Source organism: Pelodiscus sinensis, chromosome 3 (assembly GCF_049634645.1).
Source record: "Pelodiscus sinensis isolate JC-2024 chromosome 3, ASM4963464v1, whole genome shotgun sequence".
Lineage (NCBI taxonomy): Eukaryota > Metazoa > Chordata > Testudines > Trionychidae > Pelodiscus > Pelodiscus sinensis.
In genome coordinates this window covers 58222496-58243003 of record NC_134713.1, presented here as the reverse complement: position 1 = coordinate 58243003, position 20508 = coordinate 58222496, and the positions used below count along the sequence as shown (strand labels likewise).

Sequence of the window (20508 nt, the reverse complement as noted above, 5' to 3'; positions counted from 1 at the left end):
CAAGACCAAAGTTTGCAGTTTTAATAACTGTGCCTGTTGCAGTGCTGGGGAGAACTGTGCGCACACAATTAGAGATGTAAAATTCTGTTTAATTAGGTAACCAATTAAACATTAAGTTTAATCAGTTAACTGATTAAATGGAAACAGTCAGTGAGCTACTCTAGACCTGGCCAGGCTGGAGTGGTCCCCCTGCCATGGGGAGGGGCTGTTTCAGCTTGGCTGCTTCCAGCCTTGCCAGGAGCTGCGCCAACTCCCAGCCATTCAGGGCTGGAAGTGGCAGACCTATATGGGTCCAGCAGAGCCATCAGCCCTGTTCAGGGACCCAGCAGCACTGGGGCATCCCTCCGCCCACAGAGGCTACTCTCCTGGTACCAGAGAGTACCAATGTTACCCATTAGCATCCCTATACACAATATGGGGATTAGACACAGTGAGATGATTCTTTCCTGATCTGGATTTAAGAGTCTACTAAAACAGACATTTCAGTACAAATCACCACATTTATAGCAACCAGATAATCTTATATATGGTCTAATCCAAAGACCAGTGAAGTAAACTGGGAGTTGTTCCACTGGCTTGAATGATTTTTGGATTAAGCCCATATTACTCAAAATTCTGGAACAGAGAAAATCCACCCAATCTAATCTCTAGTGCTTGAAAGCATCCCTGGCTAGGGTAATGTAGAAGGAAAACATGTGCTGCCTGAAGTCACGCTGTCTGGAAAAATAAACAGTATTTTTCAATGGTTTTGTGATTTATAAAGATGTAGCAAATATTTAATATAAAATGCATACACTAAACGTTCAGCTTCTGAATACTTCTTCCACAAAACTGTCTTCTGCTAATTTAGTATAATAGAATTGCTACTGAATAACTCAACATTATCTTCACCTCTTCAGGAAGTCAGACTACATTAAAATAAAAGCATCATACTAATTAGTGTAAAGAAACCATTTAAAAATCTAACAACAAAACCATAAATAAATGGTAAAACAAAAAATATTCTCTTTATCGAACAATTTCATATAACACAGAACAAAAACGGGCATTATAAACAGGGCTCAACAAATAATGTAATCTACTCGCCTGTGGTGAGTAGATTACAACCTAGAAGAGCTGGCGCAGAGCGATCTGCGCATGCGCAGAACCGTGCGAAACCGCGCAGCTGGCGAGTGGGGCTTGCTGCCGCTTGGCGAGCCCTGATGATAAAAATAATCAGCTTTGAGACAAAAGTTTTCTAAATATACACAAACTCTGATATAATGTTACAAAGATATATGTATCACCCTAAGCTTTCATTGTACTGTATTTGGAAGATCATTCAAATAGTAATATGTAGAAAAAAGCTGAAACTGAACTTCTTAAATATTGCTTGCAAAGATTAAACTGTAACACTAAATTTACAGATAACTAAAGAATGGGGCTTCAAATCTGGATAATACACTTTCTATACAAACACACGTATATTTACATGTATTTGTTTTAACAAGCAAATAACAGGATAAAATGCAGGTTAAAACTCAGTAGTCCAGCACTCTCTGGTCTGGCAACATCCATGGTACAGTATGATTTTAGTTAGTTGGATGTTCACTTATCAACATGTGGCCAAAGTTTCCCGTGGTCCCCTAAAGTTTATTTACAGCCACCAGTCCTGGATCTCAGTGTTCTATGCACTAATTTGCTCCTCAATGTCTTCTAAGACCCCAGTAAGCAGTGGAAGTGTTGGTAATGCTACTAGACAATACTGACCTCCAATGTTCCAGCAAATTCTCTGGTTTGGCACCTGTCAGGTCCTGAGGGTGACAGACTAGAGAGGTTCAACCCGTAGAGTTACAGCTTAAATTAGTCAAGTAGAATTATTCCTCTTACCATCACTATCAATATGTAGAACATTTTTCCACTTGCTTTTTTGCTATTCTCAGGCTGTACAGTGAGTAATCTTCGGTTAGAAACCAACATCCTGATTATTAATTATTACTATTATTATTTGGATTACCATAAAGCCTATGAATGGACCAGATCAATCCAAATTTAGGAACAGGGATAGTTTTCTTCAATGCATACAAACAAGATCAAGCATTTCTCTCATGAGAAGCTTTTCTAATTCTCAATACTAATAAAACATTACATAAAAAGGAACTAGTGAGCCAAACTCTTTGTTTTTATTCTGGCAGAGTCTCAGAAGCACTTTCTACAAACTAAATGTCAGCAGGGGGATTTGCCCCAAACAGGGCTGAACTTTCAGTTCTGACTGGGATTCCAGAAAAGCCCTGCTGATGAAGGCTGTCCAGGAAAGCATTGACAACCCTTTCCTGTAAACTTTCCACCACAGGTGCCTTAGGGCCCAAAAGGCAACATTTCAGAGCTAAATCTGGCCCTGAAACCTGAAAAAAATAAACCAATTAGATTAGGCAGCAACTTTTTCTGAATTATTATTTAGCATAATTTTACACTCCAAGTCCCTTGCAGGAGCATCAGGAGTCAGCAAGTGCAAATCCATATCAAACCAGTTGTTTAACTTGGTTTAAGAGAGGCCTCCAGTGGTCACTGCAAAGTACAACTTCGTGAAAGTAGAAAATTGTTGATATTGCATTATCAAATCATTGAAACAAAGATCCTAACTAGAACATCTCAAAATGTAGATTAACTAGTCAGCCACTGCAGAAAAAAATCCCTGACACGCTGCTGCTCGTCTCCAAAGCACTAATAATTTTAATTCACTTTTCCCAGACCTTCACCATAAGTTTTAGTTATGCCAAATAACTCTTAAAGTTTGGTATTTCTTATTTAGCAAATCTACCCTACATTACTCCATTTAAATAGTTAATTTGAAAATGTAAATGCTAATGCTACTTTTAATAATTAAGAAGTAATAATTTTCAACACAAAGTCTGTATCTGTACCTTCTGTACTTAAACAGCGTGTCGAAAGGCGACCTGAAGCCCATGCAGAGAAAAAACAAACGTCTCACTCTGACTGCAACTCATGTGACTCCTATGACCTTAACTAATAATTACTGAAGTCCCAAGCCAACATTTTTTGTTTGAGAAAGCAAATAATTCTAGAATAAAAATGTCTGCAAATGTTCAGCTTCTGTATGAAAGAACAAATACCTGCTGTTAAATAGTAGTTCTCTGCACTACACTGAAAGTGGGGACTAGGTCACAGGCTTATGAGCATATGCCAGAATCTATCACCCTCTCCTCCCCTCCCCCCCCCCCCAACACACACACACTTCCATTCTCAGACCCTTTAAAACTAGGAGCTACTGCCACAGGGCACATAGTGAGGTGCAAGCATGTGACCTACAAAAAGCCAGATACAAGGCTTCTTGCCCTTTAGGAACAGGCATCACACAGGAGAGACCCATAGTCAGAGAAGGATCTGGGATGGACCTCTACATGGCTCAGGCAGATGGCTGAGGAGACAAACTAGGGGCAAGTGAAGTCTTCAGGCTCTTTCACACTAGCACTTACTTCAGTCCAAAGAAAATTACATTTTAAACACAGAGGTCCAGATTCTGGACTGCATCCAGATTCTAAACCAGCAGCCAAGTAGGGAATAGAACCCAGACTTACAGTATCCCAGTCCTGTGCTCTATCTACTAGTCCACACTGCCATTACAGTTTTTGTTTGAGCTATGTCAGTTGGGTTTTGGGGAGGGTCGTTGTTATTTTTTTACTGAAGAGATTATACAGGTACTGCATCCTTAGTGTGAATGCAGTTCACTGGTAAACAGTACCTAACACCAACAGAGCTTACTCTCCTTTCTCTATACCAGAATGAACTATGTACATATTAGAGATGTAAAATCCTGTTTACAATGTTAACTGGCACAACCTGGCATGCCAGAGGCACAGCAGGCCTGGAGGGACTGAAACACCTCCCCCACCCCCGCCCACAGCACGCCATGGGCAGGGGGCTTCTTCTGTTGGACCAGGTGCCAGTTACCCTGGTAAACATGCTAGTTAGGCAATGTATACTGGGTAACCAGTTAACCCTTTACCCTTCACAAAAATATCTTTATAGCAGCACAAATGCACTCACACTTCGAGACTTGTGGAGGAATCGCTTTAATAACACTGGTATGGCTAAAAACAGCTCAACTTGCGTGTGTAAACAAAGGCTTATGCTGTTTGCAAACAGCCCTTCAGGAGTTGTTCCTACAGCAGGCAGGACATTCTCACTCCTGGGCTATATTCCATATGACAACATTGAGATCAGAAGGTTCAAGTGCCATTATGGAAACATTATAATACTAGAAGAGTCATTTTGCAGAAAAGGAAAGCTCCATTCATCAGTTAGCCTGAGCTTACAGCTGCTATGCACATGCAGGCCTGCATCAAGACACTGCAGCCAGATTGAGAATCTGACCATTACTTCTTGCCATGTTCAGCTTTAGAGGACAGTAAACCCATGAGGTACAATATATTGGGAGACAGGTTTACTGTATTTGGATACAATGTATTATAACTATGTTAGTAGTTATAATGCATTGTTTTTCCACCATGTTTTAATATTCCAATATCATTTGTTTCATCAGATTTTGTAAAAAACAGTTTTACATTTAAAGTGATTGAAGAATTAATAACAATATCCAATCCCAAGTATATATATACTCCTCTGAACAGCATTCTTCTTCTATCTGGTTAATTAATCTATGAGAGAAGATCTGTGTCAGATATCTGATGACACTATTGATGTCACTTATGCAATTTAAATGAGTGCAATGTACAAGCAATTTTTTACTCCTACCAATAACTCCTTATAAACATCTATAACTGTAAAGATTGACAATTTCCCTAACACAGATTAAGCAGATTAAAATCTATTACTATTTTGAATCCATTTTATCAACATATATCCCTCTATAGTTTGAATACTAGGTCCAAATATAATTAGGGAATAGAACAGAGTATTAAATAAAGGGTATACAGAAATGAAGGCATTCAAAAATGCTTCAAAATTTACACATTCTATTAATTTACCCTCTTGCTTGATATAAAGCAATCCAAATCTTTTGACATCCAGGGAGGGCAACAAGACCCATCTATTTACCCATGCTGATGTACAGCTAATATTTGTAAGTTAGTTGGGGCACTGTAGACTTAATTTTATTCCTGTCTGGTTATTGTTTGGTTTAGGGAGAGGAGAAACTACTGTTTGCAATGTTTATCTGACAGCATTTATTGAAATGAAGTAACTTCTATGTAGCAACCACAAAGCTGCTCCAAAGTACTGGGGGAAATATGCCTCTTTCTTTTCCTCTTCCTCAAGCATCTACCATGACCAATTAAGTACACTGTGCACACAGCTCCTATTTAGAGCATCAAATTCCAAAGCATTTTACATTTATCAAGACAATATTGAAACTGCTACTGTAGTGGTTGTTGTTAAAGCCCAATCCCATGTTCTAGAAAATAAACAAAATAATGCTCTCCTGCACCCATACCCCTACTGGACCGTGCACCCCAAGCTTCTGTCCCAGATCACAGCATCCTCCTTCACTCAAACTTGCTCTCAGACCCCTCAGACCCTTCTGCACCCCAGTCCACTATCTCAAGTTCCCTTCTGCACCCAGCCTCCATCACAGACTGCACACCCCCTCCACAGAAGTGCAGCCCTTTACCACTTACCAAAATCTTGGAGTGGCCCCCCATTAAAAATTATTATCCATCCCTGACCTAGAAGGAGGCTAGGAAGCAGTGCAGAGGCACAGAGCCCTATCATGTATGGTCTGGGACCTTTAGTGTCTCAGCAGAATACACAGGACTGTCTCTGTATTTTTAACCTCCAATGTAAGTCAAACATGAACATACCCAGAATGAAAACCACCTCTTCTCCATTTCCCAAACAAGGAGGAAAGGACACAGATAACAGGAAAACACATGCAACTCTAATTTATACAAGACAAAGTCCATTTTTCCTCAATATACTCTAGTCTAGAATGCCCATTACCACAATAAAAAAACTGTTCTCCCCACAAAACACATATAAAAAGAGAGGAAAGTGACTGAGAGTAAAAAGACTTAATATGAATTACGAATCTTAAGGCATAAAGGTTTACCAGAAAAAAATCTACATGTTGGTCATGTTAATATACGAGTTGAGGGTGGAAAAATAAGAAAAAGAATCCAAAAACAGGAAAAACTTAGACATCTGGAATAATTACATTCTGAAATAACCTCAGCATTAGATTTTCCCATTCATTACAAGTAATGGAATTTGCTTTCTTTGCTCGGGCAGCAAAGAATTGGTAGGCAATTCCAAGAAGAAAAAAAAATCATCTCCAGCAGAATCACTCTCCTACTTTTGTATTGGCAAGGACCTATATTATGTCACATCCAAGATTTTCAAACTCTATTTTTAATTAATCACTTTGAGGTGCCGGGATCATCTTAGTCAAATAAGGAAATAAGAAAACCTGAAGACTTTAATGCGACACTTCCATTTTTTCCCCCAAACCTTGAAGATTACTCTGATTGTCCCAAAAATCTAAAAATGTAAAAGAAAAATTGTACTTTTCCTTCTACAAAAAGATTTTAGAGCTGAGACCAGAAGTTCAAATTTCTTTTAATATTTCTAAGTTGACACACTCCTATACACACTGGCTGTGTCTAGACTGGCAAGTTTTTCCGCAAAAGCAAAAACTTGCCAGCTGTCTACACTGGTCGCTTGAATTTCCGCAAGAACACTGACGATCTCATGTAAGATTGTCAATGTTCTTGCGGAAATACTGATTTCTTGCAGAAATCATTTGCGCAAGAGGGCCAGTGTAGACAACACAGTACTGTTTTGCGCAAAAAAGCCCCGATGGCTAAAATGGCGATCGGGGTTTTTTTGCACAAAACCGCATCTAGATTGGCACGGATGCTTTTCCGTAAAAAGTGCTTTTGTGGAAAAGCGTCCGTGCCAATCTAGACATGCTTTTCCAAAAATGCTTTTAACGGAAAACTTTTCCGTTAAAAGCATTTCCGGAAAATCATGCCTGTGTAGACGTAGCCTCTATGTTATATATTTGCTAAGCGGAGCACAGAACGTTTTACTCAAGTTTCACTATATTTAATTTCCAATCATATCAAAACTTTAGCTTTTATCAAAACATCAAAAGAACATTTGAAATTTTCTAACTTCAACTGAATGTTTTGAATTCTCACCTCTCTGAAGCTTTAACTTCAGTACTTAGTGCTTCATATTTAAATCTAGCTTCACTTGGAATATAAAGAAGTACCAATCTCTTTACCAGCAACTTTCTGCCAAATGTCCAGGTGCCATAAGTGGAGGGATGAGGGTTACAGATATTTAAAACCTTCTTTAAGTGCCTCTTCCACCTCCCACCCCACCCATCCAAGCAGAATCTGTTTTCAAAAAAAGTCTCCAAAGTGCTTATTGTCCCATGACCCTTGAAAAAGAAGCAGCAGAATGAAGAGAAGTCACAAGTAGAACAAGGGGAACAAAGTTATAGTTGCTCTTAATACATGGTATTTCAACTTCCAGTGAAGCTGTTCATTACCTTATTTTTTAAGTCCCATCTGAAAGATTCCTTTACTACAAGTTATTATATTTACGATCTACCTTTCAACGATACCAGTATTTGAACCTGTGATTCCAGGGAAGCTGAATTTCAAATCAAATGCCATATTGATGGATATTGACCCTCTAATGCTCTGAAATACAAAAAATGCTAAAGTGCTTCTATCTTTAAACAAAACAAAAACCAAAGCCGCTTTTTATTTTTTTAAAGAAAACAGCCGTAACAAATCAGCCAGGTCATAAATGTCATTGCCCACGTATAATTAGACAAAACTGTAATCACTGAATGCAAAGAAAAATCACATTGAAATAATTCCAGCTAAATTCCATGGACATAAGGATGCCAGAAGACGATAGACAGAGCCAGACACAGAAACAAAAAAAGTGATTTTCAAGAACTCGATGTACCTGCCTTAAATCTATGTTGTTAAAACCCTGTAATGCTGGAAAAGAAATTATAAAAATCCTTAAAAAGAACAAGCTGGTAACACCACTATCAGTAGTCTAAACTGTTATCCTCCCTTTAATGATAATGAGACATGTGATATTCTGTAAATGTTTCCTTTATATTTACTGTGCATACAATTATTTACAACACAACAAACAAACAAGAAATTTTGGACTATATATACACAAAGAGCTGTCCCCGTTACACTCATTATTCAATTTTGTATATGCTCTTAGGTACATCAACCAAAATAATGTTTTATGTATTAAATAGCATTATAGTTCTACCTTGCAAACAGTCTCATTATCCCAAGGTAAAATGGTCTTCAGGTCAATTACTTCACAGGACACGCCTAGCTTATCCTGAGCCATGGTTGCCACCTCTCTGATTACATGCACCTGGAAAATGCAAAACAATGCAATCGCTGAGCTATCTGAAATACTGAAGAGATGCTTAAAATGTGTTCAATATGCACTCAGTTTTAACAGTTTAATATTATTTTATTTCATAATAGTTTATTGGAGAAGATTTAATATGGAACAGCAAGCTACGTACTGAGTAATTTAATAAATATCTAGCCCTTTGCTGTTTTTCTCATTTTTTTATTTCAATTCAGTGTTCAAAAACTAAGGAATAATTCTTAAAAGCAATCTACAGCTACCATTCAGACTGCTACTGAAGACAGATGCTTTTTGTTCAACAGGAACATTTATCAAATTTCTGGCAAATATGATCGTTAAGTGGGCTGAATCAACCTTACCATTTTAATATATTTTGCCATCTCTAACTTTTTTTTTTTTAAAGATCTGTGAACAAGCCAAGACCAAAACTACAGAGTAATAATTTTTATAATGCTAGAATAAGAAAAAAACATGTCACTCCTACAAAAAACTGTAATAATTATTGAACATATAACAATCTACAAAAAGCTATATATAATAGATTGTCAGGTTTATGTTTCTTGCTTTTCAAGTGTTGTCACATTAACAGGTCAGGATAAAAAACGGCCAAAATTAACACCAGTGTCTCATTCAAAACAACAATACAATGGCACTTTACTAGGAAGATATTAAATTACATATTCATCAGTTAAAGCAATACAGAATTTCAATGCAACTTTGATCAGTGTCAAATCTTACCATAATCAACTATAATCAACAAATAAGAAAAAGGCAAGTACGAGAATTATACTGTACAAGAATGCAGCTAATTTTGGTAAAGGAGCCAAAAAAAGGTATTCATTATTTAGTCTCAGTCAATTTAGAAGCAAAGTTTAACATGTTGACATCCTGAAAGAACTTCTCTCCCAGACAGTAAGAGGAGTGGGGAATGGGGACATGCATATAGCCCTGACATGGGGGGAGAATGGGGGACACTGGTAAGGGTGAGGTGAATGCAGAATCTCTATCATAGCGTGAGAGGGAAGAGAGAAACAGGAGACAAACAGAGCCTCTGGCATGGGGGAAGGAGTGCACACAGAACCTCTGGCGGGATGAGAATGGGCAATGCTAGTATAGGGAGGGAGGTGGAGGCACACAATGCACGATGAGAGAAATTAGGAAACGGTAGTGTGGGGAAGAGGGAAAAGAAAGCATGGGGGCAAGGTGGGAAGGGGAGGACTGCTGGGCTACTGGTGTAAGAAGATGCGGGGGATAGTTTGCAGGAAGTCCTTAACATACAACTCAGAGCATAGAAGAAGATATTGATCAGAATACAAATTTAATATTCCATGGCATAAATATCCTTTATAAAGAGCTCAGGGGTAAACATTAGAAGGCATTAAAAACAATTACCCCAAATGACAACGTCTAAGAACCTTTAATAAACCCCTGAACTACCTCCTATCTACTTTTGCTTTGGACAGTATTACTTTTTTTCACATCTTCAATCTTCACAAGGATCCCAGAATATCAGGGTCTCTGACTGTTGCATGCAGCCTTAGCAATTACCCCTAGAACAGGAGTGGGCAATAATTTTCAGGGGAGGGGGGGTAACAATTAATTTTGGTACGTGGTCTTAGGTCTGCTCCACCCCTGAAAAGGGTGGGGCTTAGGATGGAAGGGACAGGCTGGAGACTAGCCTTTCCCCCAGAGTTGTCTGGGGCCGGAGGCTTTGAATTAAAAACACAGCAAAGGGCTCACCAACAGTGTTCCCGCTAAGCTGCTCGGCACAGCTTCACCAGTGATTAATCAGCCCCTCCCAGTCAATCAACCCCATGCCGCGCAGCTTAGAGGGAACACTGCTCACAGCTCTGCTGCTATTGAGTTGTCTGGCAGCTGCCTGGAATTGCTACAGCTATTTAAAGGGCTCGCGGCTCCGCCCCTGCTGGGGTAGCACCACAACTGGGAGCTATGAGCCATTTATATAGGATCCTGCTGCCTGAGCCACCACCTGGAAATTCAGTGGCAGGGGCAGCAGGATCTAAATAGAAGTGGTCTGATGCAGTCTGTGGGCCAGATCAAAGTGTTAGGTGGGCCTGATCTGGCCCCTGAGCCGCATCTTGCCCATCCCTGCCCTAGAACATTATGAAAGTGGATTTCTTCACAGTGAAAGTTTGAGATCATCTACAGAAAGTGTTAGAGCCATGCCAACATCATCTAAAAGACAACTCAAAAATACTCAAACAGGATCAACAAGCAAGTGTACCAGCTGGACAGAGCATCTTTTGTTTAACACACAAACATCTATAATTTTATTGTACTGTGGTTCTTTAAACTGCTTGTTTCCCTGTCATGCTCTGTCTCATAGACTCATAGACTTTAAGGTCAGAAGAGACCATTATAATAATCTAGTCTGACCCCCTGCACAATGCAGGCTGCAAAATCTCACCCACCCTCTCCTAGAATAATCCTCTCACCTATATCTCAGATATTGAAGTCCTCAAATCCCATTTCTATATTCCGACAATACACATCAGGCCCCACAGCATACCTTAAACAAGACTTACTGACCTGAGTCCCCCAGGCAACCAGTGTAACATCACTTCCCTCCTGAAGTACCTCAGCTTGAGACAGAGGAATGTAGTACGGCTCCACAGGAACTTGTTCCACTGAGTAAATACAAGTTTAAAAAGGAGGCAATAAAGTTTAGATTCTCATACTATGTGACACTTGACCAAGAAAAATTTTTTTTTGAAAATCAAAACAAATGATATGTAATTTATTTATTAATACTGTATTGGAAACAATATGCCCAAATTCATGTGGAGTAGTAACATCACTTAACACACTAGGTCAGACTACAAATGGTGCGTGGCAGGGATATTGAGTTACCTGTTCATTACAATGCTCCATATCCAATACATTAAAAAAAACCCTGAATACCATGGATACCCAGTAACAATGCCCTAATGATCACTAAAACAAGAGATAGTATGTAAACAAAGTATACATGGTGGTGTGGCTTAAATAAAGATTTTATCAACATGATTTGTAATGGTTACCATTACTTCTGGGTGGTGGAATCGCAAGTAACTTATGCAGTTTGTTCCTAAGGAGTACCAATAAGGTCTCAATATCAAACAACACTATCATGTATTCTGTATATGCCACTGTCATAGTTAAAGCCTTAGACTTCTTCTCAGACTCTTTGAAGTGCATTCTTCATGTTTTCCTCCCCTTGCAATTCAATCAGACAGAGTGGATCACTGGGTTACAACCCCTATTATCTAACCATATTAATACAGACCTAAATGTTTTGGCACCAGCAAAAACTCCCTTCAGGAGGCCATGACCAGCAGCTAATTAGAATGACTCAAAACAGCATTTTCAAAACAAGTGTTGTTTATTCATCCAAAGGTACACAGTGATCGGAGAAAAGGGTTTAAGCTACCAAAGCATACGCAATCTCATCTAAACTTTTTCCTATACTTGCTAGTTCAGGAAGGGTATGCTCAACTCAGACATTACTCTTTCTCTTAGCTGGAAGAGAAAAACTGACCCCACTAACCAGTATTCTCTACCCCTCTCTCTGCTGGCAACTCATCTCCACCTCCAACTGGTCTTTTTAAAGCTTTACCATCCTTTTGATCCCTAGGATCTCAATTTAGTAAAACAACTATGTAACTTTCAGCTGACACGCGGAACCGCATCTTCCTAATTAATGGCTCAGCTATTGTTGTTCCCTTATTTCCTTAAAAGGACCAGATATCTTCTTCATTCTCCCCAGCCACATATTTAAAAAACAAAGTTTATTTGGTACTCATTTGTGTATGCTACTATTTTTACAGCCAGCCTACTTCAATATTATCAGTCTAAACAAAGGAGACTTTGAGGGCACTGAAACTGCTATCAAGCATTTTTAAATGTTCTAAAATCTATAGCATCATGTCAGGATTTTAAGATCACTATCTGGACTTTCTACAACTAAAAATAAATGCTGAAATATTCCACTGTAAAGATGAGATCACATTTCCAAAAATCTGCATCTCCCATTTTTAAGCATAGATGTACAAAATAGAAAAAATTAAAAAAAAAACATTTGCACAAGGCTAAATATTGCCTGCCTTTTTCCTCATTCCAGTGTACGGTGAAGGTGAAATTGCACTCTTGGTAGGTTGCTTTTACAAATAACAAAATGACAGCTGTTGAAGGAGAGTTATTCAAATGACTGCTTCCATACACTCCATTAGTAGAATGCCTCTATCATATTTTGATTGGATCACTTAGACATGAGAGGGTACTTAGTTTGAAGCCCTTTCTGTTGAGACTCAAGAAAAGTGCACATTATGAAGCCAACTTTCCAACCAAGATAAAACCACTCACTTATTTCCTAAAGATTTCTCTACCTGTTCCCACTCCCAAATACAAAATGAAGCCTTGAACCTGCAAGCAGCTCTGCGTGAGGAGACCTGGCAATTGTGAAAACTCTGCATGGGCAGACTTCCTTTCCTCAGAACAACAGTGAATGCGGAAGGTAAAGGGTGACTCTCAAAGCCATCTACTTCAGGGTGTATACAATACCACAGTATTCCTTGCTCAGATCAAAGAAAAGATTGAGCCTTCAGAGAATACATCATTTAAAAAAAATTGCAAAATTCACTGACTATATTTCAAACAATGTTTTTCTACTTGACCTGCTCTAGAACTAAAACTGCATTTAAAATATATACTCAATCAAAAGTTGACTGCAAATTTTAAACTACAGAAGACAATGAAAAGGACATCACTACAACATTCCTTTAAATGGGAGGGTTCTTCACTCAGCTTTGAGATGTCAGCAATTCTTATTTTCACTTCTGTTCTTGGATCTCCCATCTAGCAGAGATGTAATTGACCAAACTAATGACAAATGAAAATTCAGCCTCTCATCCACTTCCCTTCAGGATTTGTTTCCACTCTAGTCTGCACAGGGCTTATATTTTACATGTGCATTTTCTAAAGGAAAATCACTTTTAAAAAATCCCACAATTACATGGGGGGAGGGTCTGATATCCCAGACCTGGTGCAAGCTAGAATGGAGCCAGGCTGCCTGCCTGCCTAGCTCCTAATACACTTTAAATGCAGAGCTGCAGCAGGGTAGGTCCTGGACCCGGCGTAAGCCGGGACTGAGCCAGGATGCTGGCCAGCCTGCTAAAAAATATACTGGCAAGGGGAGAAGAAAAATGCATTTAGTCTACAGCATTAATGGATAAGCTTTTCTAATTGGTTAATTGACTTATTACATCCCTAAAACAGAGAGCTAATTCCAATAATGGTCAGACAGAAGTGCCATGGTGGTAAACATCACGTTTTGCCCTGTTACACTTATGAAAGTAAAAAACATAATAGTATAGACCATCATAGTGCTATGGGGTACAAAACATAACGCTACAAAAGGATATTTAAAAAAAGCTTTAGTGAAGAAAATCAGTGTGAAAAATCATCTGGTATGTTCTATAGTGGCAAAATAGGTTACAGGCAGTCCCCGGGTTACGTACAAGATAGGGACTATAGGTTTGTTCTTAAGTTGAATTTGTACGTAACTCGGAACTGGCTCCAGATTCAGCCGCTGCTGCTGAAACTGACCAGGGGCTGACTACAGGAAGCCCGAGGCAGAGTTGCTCTGCCCCCAGCTTCCTGGAATCAGCCACTGATCAGTTTCAACAGCGGCTCAATCTGGAGCCTGGGACAGAACAGCTCGGGCGCTGCCGGGTAGGTCCCCCCAGGATTAACCCGGCAGCACCCCAGCTGCTCTACCCCAGGCATCCACAACAAAAGCCTGGTCTGCTGGGGATGGGGGGCCCACTAGCTGGGCCCCCCTCCCCAGCAGACCAGGGAGACCCGGAACAAAGCCGCGGAGGCAGCGGGGTCCCGCGCCTCTGCGGCTTTGCTCCGGGTGTCCCTGGTCCGCTTGGGGAGGTCCCCAGCAGACCAGGGAGACCCAGAGCGCCGTCCCGCTCCTCCAAGGCTTTGCTCCGGAGCAAAGCTGCAGAGGCGTTGGACCCCGCCGCCTCCAAGGCTTTGCTCTGGGTGTCCCTGGTCTGCTGGGAGGGGTCCCCAGCAGACCAGGGACACACGGAGCAAAGCCGCAGAGGCGGCGGGGTCCCGCGCCTCCAAGGCTTTGCTCGGGGTGTTCCTGGTCTGCTGGGGGTGTCCCCCAGCAGACCAGGAACACCCGAAGCAGCTTTTCTCACCCCAGAGGACGCGGTGGCGGGACCACTGCGCGTCTGGATGGTCCCACCGCCCGCGAGTTCCGGGGCGAGAAAAGCCCCGTTCGTAAGTGCGGATCCGACATAAGTTGGATCCGCGTAACTCGGGGACTGCCTGTACTGTGTAACAGAGCATTTAAGTAGTATGGCTGGAAATTGTGACTTAAAAATGCCAAGTCTAAATGAATTACACCATCAGGATTATGACTGTTCACAGATTTTACTGACAGAGGCATTTATATACTGGGAAGTGTCAGAGAAAACAAAGAGGGAGAGACATTGTCTGTATGAATTTAACCTATGATCGTATTTAGACATCTCTCTGACTCAAGCTAATGAGCCAACTGGGAACTTTTAAGAGCATGGGAAAATACTTTTGGTCCCTCAAAAATGCACTTTCATGTCTGTATTACCAGAAGGATTTTGCCGTGTTTGACACTTAAATAGTGACTTAAGCAAAAGGCTTTGAAAATCCTAAATGTTTCAGAAATCCAATGTTATGTTTTAAAACAAACTAAGGATCAAAATCTTCTCCCAGATAAGTTCATGTAGCTCTGTTTATGTGAGGACTCAACTTAGCCTTTCGAAAAAAGGCCTTCTTGAATGCAAACAGGGCTTTTTTCCAGAAGAGAGCATACAGACTGCCAGGGTGCTCTCTTTCCAAAAAGTGGCTTGCTTTCTCAAAAGTAGTAGTTTATCGAAAGAGGTTTGTAGTCTAGACGTAGCCCCAGTGTTTATCTTCATTCCACCAAGATTCTTTGATGCCAGTTATCACTATCCTGATTTAATATCAGGCATTAGAATCATAGAATCATGGAACTGGAAGAGACCTCAGGAGGTCATCAAGTCCAGCCCCCTGCCCAAGGCAGGACCAATCCCAACTAAATCAACTCAGCCAGGGCTTTGTCAAGCCGAGACTTAAACACCTCTAGGGATGGAGATTCCACCACCTCCCTAGGTACCCATTCCAGTTCTTCACCACCCTTCTAGTGAAATAGTTTTTCCTAATTTCCAACCTAGACCTCTCTCACCTCAACTTGAGACCATTGCTCCTCGTTCTGCCATCCGACACTACTGTAAACAGCCTTTCTCCATCCTCTTTGGAACCCTCCCTTCAGGAAGTTGAAGGCTGCTATCAAATCCCCCCTCACTCTTCTCTTCTGCAGACTAAACAAACCCAAATCCCTCAGTCTCTCCTCATAGGTCATGTGCTCCAGCCCTCTAATCATTTTGGTCACTCTGTGCTGGACCCTCTCCAATGCGACCACATCCTTTCTATAGTGGGGGGGCCAGAACTGGACACAGTATTCTAGTCGTGGCCTCACCAGAGCCGAATAAAGGGGAATAGTCACTTCTCTGAATCTGCTGGCAATGCTCTTCCTAATGCACCCTAATATGCTATGAGCCTTCTTGGCTACAAGGGCACACTGTTGACTCATATCCAGCTTCTCATCCACTGTAATCCCCAATCCTTCTCTGCAGAACTGCTACTTAGCCATTCGGTCCCCAGCCTGTAACAATGCTTGGGATTCTTCAATCCCAAGTGCAGGACTCTACACTTGTCCTTGTTGAACCTCATCAGATTTCTTTTGGCCCAATCCTCTAACCTGTCCAAGTCACTCTGGATCCTATCCCTGCCCCCCAGCATATCTACCTCTCCCCCTAGCTTAGTGTCATCTGCAAATTTGCTGAGGGTGTAATCCATCCCCTCATCCAGGTCATTAATAAAGATGCTGAACAAAACCAGACCAAGAACAGATCTTTGGGGCACTCCACTAGAGTGCTGGGATGACTTATTACTAGCTGTGTAATGGGAGCAATCTTAAAAAACAACAAATAGTCTGATAGCACTTTATAGACTAACAAAAGATGTAGATGGTATCATGAGCTTTCGTGGGTACAACCCACTTCTTCAGAGGACCGGAATGTTGGAAGTCCAGATCTAAGGATAAGTAAGGGAAGGGGGACAGGAGGAAAAAAACTGAAGGGGAGAAAGAAAAAAAGACAGTGAGTAGATATGTTTCAGAGGGATAGCCGAGTGAGTCTGTAACAGGAAAAACGTAAACAACAAACAGTCCAGTAGCATCTTAAAGTCTGAGTAATTATAAGAGACTGATAAGAACCATTACTTACCACTTAGAAAGGAATTGTATCATTTGCCTGTATACTATCTTGATTACATCATTTAGATATATAACTAAGTAAATTCTTCCTGTAACAATCTTTTGACTCACAAAAATGACTGTAAAAGGGGGGGGGGGAATATGGGCCTGATTTTCAGGGATGTCAAACACTCTACTCCAGTTGAAATCAACACTAGCTCAAGTATGCATTGGATGAAGTCTGCTATAAACTGGAGATCCAGTTGGCTTCTTTAGATTCTCTTCCACACTACAATGAAGCAGGGGGAATAAGGTTCAAATTAATACAGCCAGTTGTCATAGAAAAATTTGCATTGCAGTTTTCTCTTTTGAGGGGCTGCCATCCAGGAGGTGCCTGGCACATGGAGAAGCCCTTGATAACTGCTTTATGAAGATGTCATGAGGTTCCACAAACAGAAGAATCCATGGATTCTTGCATGGAAGTATTTGAGAACTACATCCAGTTATCCTCTAGCTAAAGAACTTAAAGGCAACTATAAGGTGGAACTGATATAGCCTACTGTTCCATCTAGGGGTTATTTCCTTGTAGCAAATGATGGGGTATTTGGTTTTTTGAGCAGAAAAACCTATACAGTATAAGAGACTATGACAATAATCAGGTTTGTCATTGTGGCTGAATGCTTTTGCTTCCTTGGCAATATTAGATTGTTTGTTTTGGATCAGTTTTCCTTGAATTCCTATCACTTTTAAATCATAATCCATATTTGCACTGATGGTAAAAATAGAGAGTTTTAAAACCGCAGCCTTGAAAGGAGTTTATCTAAGCATCATTGCAAAGTCTCCATATAACAGACCTGGTAAATTTACCTACAGAACTGTACCGAAGTAAATCCAAACAAAACTGTTTTAAGATAAACACTAAACAGTCACTCAGTACTGTGCAAATAAAATGTTTAAAACAAATCTTTTGAACAAATTTCAAAGCAATCAAAACACTTTTTATTCTCTCTCAAAAAATACATGCATTTTATGTAGTACCAATGCCAGCGTAGGCACTAGTTATAGGAGGCTGCAAATATGCTGCAGTTATCTCAAAAGATCATTTGAGCACTTTAAAAAACATGCTTTTTCATCTCACCTGCCTTGTCACTATAACAACCATTGATGCAAGTCATTTATTTCTACATCACTGATGTCATATATAGTACAAATAAATGAAACTGAAAAGGTCAAAAGATATCAGAATAGGTAAGCCACAAGATGCCTAAACCTGATAATGTCAAGGTGACTCATTTTCTCCCTTGATTCATAATGATTATGTGCTCTTATCATCCAGACTGTTAATTATATTTTAAAAACAAAAACCTTCTAGCTTTTATTTAGATATTTTCTAAACAGTTCTGACATTTAGAAGGAAGTCACAATAGCACTCTCAGTAACATTGTTTATACTACCATAAAATTACTAGAAGTCCAATACCACTATTTTTTAAGTTCTGGTCTTTTAGTCAAATAGGTTTTTGTTGTTGTTTTTATAGATTCCAAGGCCAGATGGGACTACCATTATATCTTGTCTCACTACATGCATAACACAATCCATAGAACTTCCTCAAAATAATCCCTAGAAAATATCTTTTAGAAAAACAGCCAATCTAGATTTTAAAACTGCCATTGATGAAAAATGCAACACAACCTTTGATAAATTGTTCCAAAGTTTAATTAATCTCACTGTTAAAAATGAATGCGTTTTTCCAGCCTTAGTTTGTCTAATTTCAACATCCAGCCATTGGATCATGTTGTACTTTCTCAGAATGATTAGCCCATTATCAAATAGGTTCTTATAGAGTGTAATCAAGTCACCCCTTAAACTCTGTGACACTAAATAGATTAAACTCCTTGAGACTCATGGCTTTTTTCTGAATCGTTGCCAATTTATCAGCAACTTTCTTAAATTGTAAACACCTGACCTGGACACAATATGTCAGCAGTAGATACACCAGCCGCAAACAGATAAAAATAAACTATGTACTGATACTCAAGATTTCCCTGTTTACATATTTAGAAATTGCATAAGCCCTTTTGGCTCTACCATCATTTTAGGAGCTTGTACTCAGCTGATTAACCATCATGAATCCAATCCTTTGTTTAGTTATTGCTTCCCAGTAAGCAGGGTCTATATTCTCCTTTCTTAAGCATACACATTTGCACTTAGCCACACTAAAACACATTGTTTGATTGTGCCCATCTTAACAAGTGATCCAGGTCAAACTTTATCAGTGATGATGCTATGTTTTCTTCCAAGTTATTGATAAAAGTGTTAGTTAGCAAGAACTAGTTATACAACCACTCAGATTCTCAGTTGTGTATGGGGATGTATACCCCATACAAGACCGAAGGAGTTAAGGTGGCCAGGTAGGCCTATTAACAGCAACAGCTGAATCATGAGGAAGAGACAGGTAGCTGGAAATTGATTTCCAGTAGGTTCAGCTGTGCAAGAACAAGCAAAACCTATAAAATCAGGAAGGGCTTCTCTTGGGAAAGTGCAGCCAATCCCTGGGAATAGTGAAAGGGTTTGGAGAAGATACACCCAGAGCAAGGAGCAGGGGAAATAGTTCAGAGAAGGATCTGTGAAGGCTGGGAGAGGACAGACTAAAACTACTCCGTTAATTGGACTAGAACCTGGAGAAGAGGAATGCCCTGGTGAACACTTGTGCCCATGCGAAATCTTAAGTCAGTCAATGGGTTCGAGCCAGGTACACTGTCTATTGTGTAAATCCAATTGCAGAATCAAGACAAAAGCCCCCAGATTCCTCATTTCTAGTTCAGAAGATGCAAGTTTCTATTCTAACCCTCTGCTTTCAGTTCAAAACTTTCACCTTGGGATTAAAATACTCCAGCGCTGGTCTATGCCGGAAAACAAATTTGGGGGGAAATCTGAGCAAACCCAATTCATTCGTTTCTAAGTATTAAAAAGGGGAAAATTCACTTTACCCTTTAGAAATAATATCTTACAATTGTCTAGAACATTTCTGCAACTAAAAGTAAAAAGCTGAAATTCGGCATCCCCATAAAGATGTCTGAGTGTTGTAGAAAAAAGTTATTTTGATTTGAATAAGTTATGAGCCTCTAAAAATGGCATTATTTCCACATACTTTAGACTTTATGCATTTTCTTGCTCAGTTCATGAAATGTGCGGCTAAGGTCATTGTGTACGTGTGGTTATTAAAGCTACACATCTAAGCCTTTGCACATCTTGCAAGATGCAAGACAAAAGCCTCTCTCCTCTCTTCCCAGTATCCTGTAAAAAATGTGCACCCCTATTATGAATACCAAGATACCGTCACCACAGAATGCTTTAGCATGAGCATTTTCTACATGAATTCTCAATACAGAGAATGTTACTGATTTGCCGAACCATAATCTATGGTTATTGGTAAGAGCTTTCCCTTTGTGACACCTTTATACACCAGACATGCACAAAGTTTTAGAGAAAAATTGTTAGGAAGCTCTTGGTATAAAAAAACCCATCTATCCAGTACAGAAAGAGTTTAAGTTATATTTGCAATGTTTGGGCTCCAAAGGCTGAATTGTGCTCTGTGTCACAGGCATAAATTGGAGACAGCACACTGACCTAATACATTTAAATAGGCAATCAGAGATCTACCCCACATTAATTTTTTTTCTAAAAGGGAAGGCAAGGCATACAGTAAACAGTGTTGAAAGTTCCAGCAATCTCTGAAGGATGACATCAAACACTGCTACACTGTATCATAGTGCTGGGCAAAGTATGATCTGTGA

The 20508-nt window shown here is 39.9% G+C and overlaps 1 protein-coding gene across 8 annotated transcripts in view; it reads right to left on the bottom strand.

The window, feature by feature from the left end:
• Positions 1-20508, bottom strand: part of BCKDHB (branched chain keto acid dehydrogenase E1 subunit beta) — a 239865-nt gene that overhangs the window by 164987 nt on the left and 54370 nt on the right. For all 8 annotated transcript variants that reach the window (XR_012902584.1, XR_012902582.1, XR_012902583.1 and 5 more), the window contains 2 exons: positions 10933-11030; positions 8269-8379 (listed from right to left, as the gene is read on the bottom strand). Coding sequence is in view for 5 of the 8 variants with exons in the window: in XM_075923808.1 (XP_075779923.1) it covers positions 8269-8379; positions 10933-11030 (209 nt within the window). In the remaining 3 variants the exon portion in view is untranslated. The remainder of the gene's footprint in view (positions 1-8268; positions 8380-10932; positions 11031-20508) is intronic.